This window comes from Atta colombica, unplaced genomic scaffold (genome assembly GCF_001594045.1).
Source record: "Atta colombica isolate Treedump-2 unplaced genomic scaffold, Acol1.0 scaffold12, whole genome shotgun sequence".
In the NCBI taxonomy this organism is placed as follows: Eukaryota; Metazoa; Arthropoda; class Insecta; order Hymenoptera; family Formicidae; genus Atta; species Atta colombica.
In genome coordinates this window covers 7923848-7935994 of record NW_017259206.1, presented here as the reverse complement: position 1 = coordinate 7935994, position 12147 = coordinate 7923848, and the positions used below count along the sequence as shown (strand labels likewise).

General features: G+C 28.9%; 1 protein-coding gene across 1 annotated transcript in view; it reads left to right on the top strand.

Moving 5' to 3' along the window:
* Window positions 1-12147, top strand: part of LOC108694506 (semaphorin-1A-like) — a 223878-nt gene that overhangs the window by 199700 nt on the left and 12031 nt on the right. The window contains exon 6 of the mRNA XM_018204063.1: window positions 2973-3060. Coding sequence (XP_018059552.1) covers window positions 2973-3060 — 88 coding nt within the window. The remainder of the gene's footprint in view (window positions 1-2972; window positions 3061-12147) is intronic.

Here is a 12147-nt window from a genome sequence, read left to right as displayed (position 1 = left end):
ACACACACACACACACACACACATACGCAAGATTATGATGTAGGAACTTAGTTTATTGCTTTTTTATCTATTTGCAAATAATTATTTGTCTGATAGAGAAGACATTTGATAAATAAATTGTCAAGTTTTAATGGTATATGAATAAATACAATATCGTCTAAATTAATTTTTTATTGTATATATTGATGGAATTATAAAGAAACCAATCTATTGCAGAAATTAATTTTAAATGATATTAAATAAACTAGAAAAAGTATATGATTTGAAAATAGTCGTTATTGCGCTCTGTTTATCTCTCTCTTGGCCTTGTTACGATACGGTTTGCCAGTAGATGAGAATAGATGAAACGAGGATACGTGGCAAGCAAGGAGAACGGAAAGAAAAAGAAGGAGACTAGAAAGAAGAAAGGATTCGAGAAGAAACGAACGAAAGAAATATAAAGGATCCTAGAAAGTACGTGAGATTCAACCAGCGTCTCGGAATATCCAACTGCGGGCTGTAGTGCATCGAATAGCCGTTTGTGTCGAATAGCCCTGCCACGTTTCAATTTCTTTACATGCATTGTTGCATACATGCACGAGTTGCGACACTGTTCGCGTATTCGGTATATTATTGTGGCCGGCCGCAGTGGTCTCGCTTGCAACTTTTTTAATTGTCTTACGCTGCACCAAGCGGATTTACTGATATTTTTTTTTCAATGTCTGTACGCGTTTGCGAATACGGCGAATACGGCGAATACAGTACAATGAACAACGACTCGAAACGATGTCATTACAGTTCAATGACAGGCATTCATTCAGGCGAAACGTATGCAGAACCTGCCCTTTATCGAACAATTGCAAAATTTTCAATCTAACATTATATATCTTTTTACGAAAAACGATTCTGATGTAGTTTAGCAAATACGATATATTAGAAATATTTCTGTTCTAATTTCATGGGAAGAATAGAAAATTACTTCAAAGATAAGTAACATAATCTTCCAAATAATTTTTCTGCAAATTTATATAACTAGCTCTTCTCTTTCTTGATTTATCTTCGATAATAGATTTTAATCGATCACGAACAATGCTTTATTTAGGTAATAATACAATATCATTACTTAAGATATAAAATTATTTGTTAGAATCTATTAATGATTTTTATTAATTTAGCAGAATTTATTAAATCTGCAAAAAATTATTAGATAAGAAATTGATTACTATTTAAAAACGAGATTAAATAAATTATATGCTTATAAATTTTTTTGATTATCTTTCAGTGTTAAATCTATTTTGAAATTGTTTTATTATATAATAACAATTTACATATAGTAGTCGTACATAAAATATATCGTGACTTTTTTTATCAGATAAACTTAAAATTAATAAATTTGTTCAATCATTAATTTAAAATTATCAAAATGTTAATAAAAAATTGTTTTTGAGAATTATTTCTGAAAAGTTTATGATTTTAGATTTTTCCGATGATTAAACACATGCGATGTTTATCTCTGTTCCATACTCTATAAAAGAAAAAATTAGACAGCAAACAAAATAAAAGAAGCCAAACAACCAACGCGTAGATCCCTGGCATGTCCTACTCGCTTTCCAATCTTCTATTGAGTCAGTTTATCGTACTACAAATTTCGCTCTAAATACGAACCGTTCGTAAAACCTGTAGGTCGCGAGCAAACTCAATCACAGTGCCAGTACAGCGAGACAAGTACGAACGACGAATACGAGATTTCGGGCTTTTTTGTATCGATACGGCGACGTTAATAATTCTATTACTCCATCACTATTACTCTACCTCCAGATCGGAAACAATCGTAGTTCCCGAATCGTTACGTAACTAGGATTTATTTGCAGGATTGAATAAGGACGACGCATCGTCGTAATGCTTCGACATTTGTCATAGCAGAAAGATGATATCCAAAATATATTGCGTACGACGAATATGGTAAACATAAATTGATACATCAATCAAAGAGAGAAATATTATTATATTCGCGGTAAATCACGATATCGATATTTTCACTCTGTGAACAAAGTTCGTCATAAAATCAATATTGAACACGTATGAAAATAATATTAAACAACATATTACACTTGCGGTAATAATAAATGAAGAGAGTGTCAATTCCGGTCCTGTGAGTAATTAAGGGGTGACTGTTATTGTATAACAAATCTGATTAGTTTGTTATATATAGTTAATTTTATTGTTAAATATTCGTTTCTTTAAACAAATATTGAAATTAACAAGTACATTTATAAATTGACTGTTGCGAGTTTATATTTGATCGAAATTAAATTTTTCATTACGTAGCTCACACGTAATGTAACAATTAAGAAATACCAGTAGAAGGGAAAAAAATATTAAAATTGTCAACGAATCGTAATCATTGCATGGCCATTGTTCGATGAAACATATAGGTCACGCTCGTAATTGATTGAATATAATTATTTTATTATCATATCGATTGTCATTTCATCGAACGGTCAAAAGTCTGGCTGATACAACGAGATAAATTACATTGTAATATTTCGATTATCTGTTAATGTATAAGTTAAAAAAATACGCGCACAGTAATTATGATTGGAATTAGTTATTACATTAACATATTGATACTATATTTACCCACTGCCTACTTATATACACATTAGATGCATATAATGCACATTTACAGATGAATAAATGCGAATGAATATTTCCATAAGAAGCTATGTTGCATAAGGAAAATCAATTTCCTGATAGGAAGTTTCGAGCTGTTCCTCGCGTCTCATGTTTCCGGGAAATAGCGTGACATTAAATTCCATTTTTTTTTTGCAGTTGTGATACTCTTCATGTCTACAGTGATTCATTTATCTTGACGATCTCAAATTATGTTTGAACTTTTTGAAAAAAATTGGTTTAAAAAATTGTTAAAAATTTAGGTATTATATATGATATGCAAAAATATTATAATTCAAAACTTCTTATTTGTATTTCAGGATGGAGCATACGTGAAACAGAGCGACATGGATGGTTTAGGACTCTGTCCTTACGATCCGCGACACAATAGCACAGCGGTTTTTGCCGGTAAGTTTCTTCTTTTACAGCAATTCGAATAATGTACTTAATTGTAAACCATTGTATACGAGATCAAATTATACGAGACCAATTGAATTGATGAGAAATCACGAATTGATCAAAATCATATTTTTTCAAATCTTAATTTTAATAAATTCTATTTTCTTTAATTAAATATTGAACGAACTCCGAAAAATGAAGTTTTGACTTTGATATACAGAAATTTATATTTTTTCAAAATATTTATTTTATTCTTGGATGAATTTAAGTAATATCCCAAAGAATAGATTTTCTCGCAGACGAAAACGTCGACGCGATCATTGTGATAGCAGTGTTATCGAAATATTTTTACGTGAAGTCCGTGCCACTCTATGCAGCTCCGAAAATCGTTTCCGCCTGTGGAAAATATTTATCGAGGACATTTTTATTACATTTTGAAACATATGCTGTGCACTACACACCAGATTTGACGGGCGACACGTGGCTTTGACGACAGTAAGTGCCACTTGAGAGATTCGACCGCTCTACAACGAGTGAAGTAGCTTGTGAGAACGAGAAGTTCAACGCGAATATCACGAGTCCTTGTGTATTCCGCACAGAAGCGATTGAGATACACGCAGGATTGCGTCCCGTGCAACAAATTTGATAAATTTGCGGGAACAATTATGACAGATGATTCGTAAAAATTATTCCTTTTTTTATCATCTGCGTGATAAAAAAGAGTACGATTTCATACATGTTTTTTTTATATTTAATTTCCATATCTAATTTACAGAGTTTATTCAGATCTTTCTTTACATATTTTCTCTCTTATTATTATAATTCAATCTTATTTTGTACTGAAGAGAGTAATTTTTTCTTAATTGAGTTCTTCTTTGAAAATTCTCTGAAGAAAAAGTTATTTTATTTTTCAAATAATTACTCTTTAACCAGTGATACGAACCCGCAGAATCCCTCTTTTTCAAAGAGAATCTTGAAGCTAAAGCACTATAACTGTGTTTTTTATTCAATGGATTTAACCGTTTGCTTGTTTGAAATATTTGTTTCTCTTAAAGAGTTTCTTCAGAAACTCTTTATCCTACAGTGAACTTACTTTTAATATATTTGCTATCTTTAGCATGAGAAGGGAGATCGGTTCATGAAAACCGTGTGCTCTAGTTACGCAGTATGTTCTCACTGCCCTAGTTAAGGGTTAAAGATGAATGGACTTCACACGTGTTAAAGAATCATTAAAGAAATGAATTAATGATTCTAAAATTATTCAAAGATGTTTTATATCTGTCAGATTAATGCGAATTCTATTACAATTACTATTGCACCTATTCTCTTCAATTTTATTATCCTAAACAATGTTAAATAACAAACAGTAGCGAGAAATGTTTTACGACTACGTCACATAGTATTTTATTATTTTATTATTTTTGTTATATATCATTTATACTGTATAAATATATAAATATAACATACACGTTATTTATTATATGTCAATTAATTTTTCTGTTAAGAATAAAGCACAGATATTTAGTTATGTATAATATATAATTGTGCTCATATGATAATACAAAAATACATTCAATTTACAAATAACAATAACGTAGATTAATTAAGTAAATAACAACATTATATTAAGATTATAATATTAATATAGTGCTGTGAGAAAATATAAATTTGATATGTAATTTGATAAAAATATATTCTATCTATTTGCTCGAGAAACTTTTTACTTATATGATGTATAACGTGCAGTTCATACGTTGAACGTTATAATTTGCTGATTACGAGGCACGTGCGCGCGTCGTATGTACGCCAAAGTGCAACGGTAAATCAATACTCTGGCAAAGCAAACGATACCTTGCTTCAATGAAGTCGTTTTACAAACATGTTTGAAATTTCTATGTGTAAATAGCATGTCATTGGGCACATTTTAAATTGATAGAAGATATTATCTTTGATACATTTAATTTTTAATAAAATAATTGAGATTACAAAAATAAATTGAAAATATGCGATCAATATCCTCAATTTTTCATATATCCTTTTATGTACTTATTTAAAAATTCTAAATAAAAATCATTCTTTAAGATAAATTATATAGTATTGAAAAATAGTATTATTAATAAAAAAAATTAATAAAAGATAGTATTATTAATAAAATACAATAATAAGAAAAATAATATATTCATGTTATTTTTTATTTTTGATTACAAGAAGTATCTTCTATTTGATAAAAAAAATCTTTTTTTTATCTCAAATCTGTTAAAAAGCATTAACGTAAAAAACGTCAAATATTTGACGATATTTTTATAATTAATATGATCTTGCAATTTGATATAATTATAAAATAAATCGATTGTCACATTTCTGTTATATATAAGTTTATTAAAAGTTTATCAAAAGTTCATACTTTTGTTCTTTAATTTTTCTCATATCTTTATATCTTTCTATATACTCTCAGCAACTTTGTTATATAGTGACTTTGTTCTTAAAAATCCGATTGCAATATAAGATACAAAGAATAAAAGTTACAATTATTACATTAATTAGCTATTCTTGCTTTATTAGCTTTAGTAGTATTTAATTATTAATTAATTAAATTACACAATTATTTTGTAACATTTAAACTTGTATTTTTTTATTCCTAAATATGGATCGCTTTCCATATTTAATTACATTGTGTATTAATGAGGTACAAATAGAGAGAAGGACAATATAACGGAAGTAAAATATAATGCGATATAAATAATTAAAGCGTAAATGTATACGCATACTATATAATTTATTTAATATCTATTATTTTAGATCTTATTTGTATTATAATAAGGTACATACATAAGTAAAACAATAATGTAAATTTTTGTGAATTATAAATTATGTTAATTATAAATATTCGTATATCTTGTATCATTTTATTTTGGTAAGTGTGTACATAGGCTTCCAGATTTTTATACTGAAATTTTTAAAAATGTAAACGGCTACCTCGTTGAATTTAAGAAGTGGAATAGTTTGCGAAAACAGAAGTGTATAGCTTGTTTTCTTTTCATTATCTACAACATGTAGATGAATTGCGGAACGTTTTCAATAGATTAAAGTTTAAACAAGTTGAAAATTCATTGCTTGGAATTTTGTGAACAGAAAAACATTTTAAAACAGATGCTTCTTTATATTATTTTAACTATATACATTAATTTTTATAATATTATGAAACTTTTTAATTTTTCAATTTATATCCTTTAATTTACATTCTCACTAGTTTGATAAATTTATTCCACAATTGATTGATATATTTTTGTACTAGAAAAATAATCAATATCGCAGATATTTTTTTAATGTCTTTTGCAAATCATTTATGTGCACTACTTTAATTTAAACATGCGAACACTTTTTTTCTGCATTTTTCGACAATTTTCACGAATTTGGTTTACTTGTTTTAGGATCTAAAATACGATTCGTAAAATGATTCATGGCTTTCTTCTTAGAAGATATATATACATTCTCTCGCGGGAAATACAGAATGCGTTCTATCATCGTATTCGTTGATTTTGAGGTGATCTGACAGAGTCTTGCCGTTTCGAAGATCTTCTCTGAAAATTTCGTCTCTTAGCTTTACCAATAGCCTCTTTGTACTGACACTGTACGTGCTTATATTGCTTCCACTTCAAGCAAGATACCGTTCTTTCTTGCGCGTTGAGGAATTTCGTCATCTTACAAAATCCTTTCAGGAGCTTTATTCCTACATAGCGAAACCCTCAACATTTATTTTTGTAAAGTCAGATCAGAGTGAATGTTTTCTGGTAGCCACAATCAGTATACGTTCATACCATTTATATTATTATACATATAATTACAGATAATATTATCTACTTAATATATTTAATTCATTTTTCTTATTCCGCTATATTTTTCACTATGAAATATATATGTAAATTGAATCAATACATTCAGAAACGCGGTTTATAAAGACAGGTAAATCTTCACGTCGCATACGACACGTAGAAGCCAATAGTCAGTTATGATACCATAGAAAACTGTTTATATCTCAGAAACTTGAGCTTCCGACCAATGTTTACTAAGCTTTTTTACTCTCTTCAGTATATGATATATACTATCTACTATCATATAAATTCTGAATGGTTTTTTGCTGAATACCTTATATAGCATAACTTTATTCGAAAAATGGCAATTCTTCAATCAAAATTCACAAAAGATATCGTTACTCAAAACCGCTTAGTGTTCGAAATCCTCTTTATTCCCGTGTTACAATGTATTATGCTTTGTTAGCGGCTTTATTCTGAATTCCGCTTTCAACAGCGACCCGTAGTTATCTGCCGAAACTTTCATTAAGTTTTCGCAGAAACGACAGCAGCCAGCGTAATGCGTCGGCGACGCAACGGTGCATTAAATCATCCCTAAGTATAGCGCGTACGCAGGCACCCCCAGATCTCGGCACGTTACGTGTCGCTGAGATGTGAGCGGAGCGGAGGGATGCTGAGCGCGGGGTTGCTCGCGCGTATGTAGCCAAGCCTCTTTCCCGCAGGTATTACGCGCGTGGCACACGATATTCGTGAGCTTCGGCGTTGCCACAGGCTCACCGTAGATTTGTAGCCTGCAACGGGCACGTTCATCCCCCTAAGTCTAACGTCTGCCTCGCCCCCGTTATATATGACTATCCGGCCGCTATATACACTTATCGCGCGCATACGTTGGCCGGCCTCAAATCCCATCGTGCTTTTTGAACGTGAAATATGGGAGCCCCGCGAGGAACCGCGGCGGCGAATCCTTCGAGGATCTCCTTTACGAGAACACGGAAGGAAATGCAGTTGCACTGTGGATACCCGTTGTGTATACCGGCGTATTATGTACTCTGTGCAAACACACATATAGCGATCAAAATCCATGGATTTTTCCAGGGTTTTGCGACCGATTGCGCGCGACGCTGAGAAAAATTGTTCGCGTACAAGATTATTTTCAAGATGACGAGCTTTTCTTTGAATAAAAATTCTCTAACAAAATTGAAGAATTTATTTCCATACACGCGCATATTGTGTATTTGAAAATAAAAGTTTCAAGATAGAAACTTAATTACTTTATAGAATAAAGATAAAGAGGGAAGACCCCTATTATATCGAATTCATTTTAAATAAATGTTAGGCAGAATTTTAAAAAATAATAGATCATTTTGAAGGGAATTTAATAAACTTTAAGATAACGTTACATAAAATTTAATTCAAATTCCATTTTTTTTTTTAATTAAAGAAATGTAAAAAGTGAGCAAATCATAAAAAATTATGCTCCTAATATAAGATGCCCTGAGAAATCGATAGTAAAACGCAAAATATATTAGTATTGCAATTATTGTAAAAAACTTTATTTAATGTTTCTAAAATACAAACAAACACAGCCAACGTGAACGATACGATAGATTATACTCAGAACTCGTTTTCAAGTAATTGGAATCAAACATCGCACATATAGGTACTCGACGTTCATTCCGATTGTCTTTTTTATTATTATACAATAATATTTATACTTTAGCAATTTATTTTTATTTTTCACTACAACAGGAGCAAGGTTATTTACATATTAGGAATATCCTGGGTATTTCATATTATGATTTCCACGCCTTATGGTTTTACGATTATCAAATTTAACTTGTATAATTAAACAATTCAACATATCCCGTATTTTTCTATTATGACCTTACTCTATCATTACATGAAGAATTTATTGCCAAATATTTATTTATTAAATAATAAACAAGATTTAAATGCTCATCTCAATAAAACTTGAAAACATCCAAATTCTAAAATTTTGTTTTACAATGACTACAAGCATGATCTAATAATGAATTTTCTAAATAGTTTTCAATCCAAGAGCAATAAATTCATAGTGGAATCAATAGATATCGTTTATTAGTTTATTAGCATAAACACCGCTATCTCATATTAGGCGTCTATCTAATAATAAGGGACTTTCCTCTTTTGCTGAAATATTATTATATTTTTTGTAATCTAATTCAATTACTAAAAACTGAATCTTTGTATCATACATATGTGATAAGCATATATGCTACACTTTTATCTTATCATCACAAGATGAAATATTGCGTAATTTATAGCGAATTTGATTAGATGCACTCAGTGCACTGATACACATTAATGCTGTCATATACGTAATTGTCACAAAGATATACGTATGTTTAATATAAATAAAGATACGAGTTAAACCGCGAAAACCTCCAATACACTTTATATAACTTACATATTGTTTGATATAACATGTATTTTGTAATTTGAAATATTTTCATTTTTACTCTTGTATTGCTTTAATATGCACTAGTGCGCACTAATACAATCAAACTCATTGTTAGTTTGCATTACTAAAATATAAGATAATATTAGTGGAGATACTACTAAATAATTTTATATTGATTGGATATTAGTAAATGCATAGAGTTTGGATTAGCAGATTAATTTCTATATACTTATATTTATTTATCATCTATGATATGTCTAGGTAATACGATAACAGTATGCTAGTAGTTTGGTATCAGTATACAACAGATTGACATGAATTGCATCCGCATTACGTTGCTAGCAAGCATGCAGACACAACATGAAAGCATATCGGTGATAGAAATCGAGTAGATCTACCGAGTACATACAATATTATGACAGAGAGAGATTGACGGCAGAAATCGAGCAGATTTATCGTTGCGTAAACATTTAAATATCGCTTTGATCTGTCATCAGATTGTAGAAAGTTTTGTTCGATTTCTGTTAAAATTTTACTGATATTATTCAATTCGAAACATTTTTTGCATTAAATCTATTGCTTTTACTGTTCTTGTTGTTTTACAAGATATACTCTCGAGGCTGAGCTGCCTAAGTTTGGCGAGACCGTAAACATCATGTCTCAAAGTTCCTTCCATAGAACAGCAAGCAGAAATTTATGATTTTGAGAATGACAGCGAGAATAAGAGAGAGTTAAATCCATACTTTAGAAGGAAAGAAATGTGTTTGAAAACTATGCAAAGTTATTCCAAGCCGTTCTATATCCGTAGAAAATAAGCTCCTCAACACGGAATTGGTTTTACAACACCACTTCAAAATTGCATGCGAATGTCAGTTCTAGAGTTCTTGATCTTCTCGTTTATGCTAATATAAGAATACAAGTATGTGTAAAAATTAATTCTTTACTTATGTTTACATATATGTGCATCCTCATTCTTGAATCGTGTTCTTTTTTGCGTAATTTAGAGATTTAATGAGAAGGTAATTTAGAGATGTAATGTAAAAAGTAATACTTATTAATTATTCTTATTAATTCTTATTAATTATTTTAAATTTTACTATCTACCAACATTTTCATTTGTATTTTCACAATTATTTTTTCACACAAGATGTCATACTTATTTTAACATTAACTATAGTACACCAGTAAATAATTTGTATTGTAATGCAATGATTCGAATGCAATATTTGTGAATTTACTTATTATTAGTAAATTATCCTAATTTATTAAGTAGGATGATTTATATAAATAATAATTACTTATTACATATTAATTTTATTTTTTAATTTATAGTTCAATATATTTATTATTTTTATTGTATGTATTTTTATTGTATTGCATTTATTCTGGCTGATTCTGTAATAATGCTAATGAAAACATCCATATATATCTTTAATAAAATATAATTTTAACGATATTTTAAATCCATTTTACTTTATATTTGCACTTTCTGTTAAATTTAAGCAATTATGATTCAATTATTTTAATAGGAAAATATTACTGATCTAATATGAATTATGATATACATATATAGTGCTTCTGAAAATTATCGTCTCAGATTTCAATTATGATGAACAAATTATACGAATAATATCTTTATCAGATTATTATTAATAATTTCCTGATTCCTCTTTTATTTTTATGAATTTTTTAATTTATAGATCATTATTTTGTCTTTAAATACTAGAATAATATTAAAATTTAGTTGTGTTTAACCTAATTTTTAAAAAGAAATTATTTTGTATTATAGATGAAAAACATTACTAAAATTAGAATAAGGTTTTTAAATGCTAAAAAATTATATTAAAATTACGCAATTTCTCTTTCACCTTTATTTGACAAATATTTTAAGATGGAACCGTCTTTTGTACTAATGTAATATTAATAGAACTAGGGTTTCTCTTGTACTCTTTGGGGATTATATATGTCCTAAAATGTATGTATATTCTTCTCTCGTTTTAACATTAATATCATCTACCTTCTTCCCTCTATACCAACCTTTTGTGTTTAAATTCCCTTACGGAACCTACTTTGTTCGCACGATATCACATCTATTATTTTCTCTTTGAGTTGTGAATGTTATAATAGTCAAATTTCAATGGAGAAGCAAATACCAAGAAAGTACTCAGTGCAATATAAACCAATTATATACAAATAAAATAAATAAATGTAGATAATGACAGGTTCTTTCTTCATTTATGTGATCAAATGAAAGAAAGAATAGAAATTACACTTAAATGTATCAAATTTTTTCATCACAATTGTTAATCACGTAACTTCCTTTCCTGGTTTTTTCCTTTCTTTTTATTTCTAAATAGCATAAAAATTGATTAATTACAAATTGAATGAACTCACGAAATAAAATATGTTACAATACATTATACTTAATCTTCGTAAATACCATATGCTATTAATATTAGCTATTAACATATGCTATTTTTACTTCTTTATTTTATTATATTATAGCAATTATTGAAGTAATCTACACGTAGAAAAAATATATGTGGAGTATATAATTTTTAACTTACACACGTCAATCTTTCATACATTACTTTAATCTTACATGTTACGCTCATGCAAGATAATTATTTCTATTAAATTTATGTCGCATGATGATATTTTTTAATCATTCCTTATAATTATTATATTATATACCTTTTTGGATCCATTTTTATTAAGTGCATTGTTTTCGTTGAGCATCTTTCATTAATTATTTTCAACTTTTTAATTTACTTATTTATTCTGTTTCCGTGTCTTTGTCATTTATCTAATTAAAAAATTAATATTTATTTTATGTGCGAAATT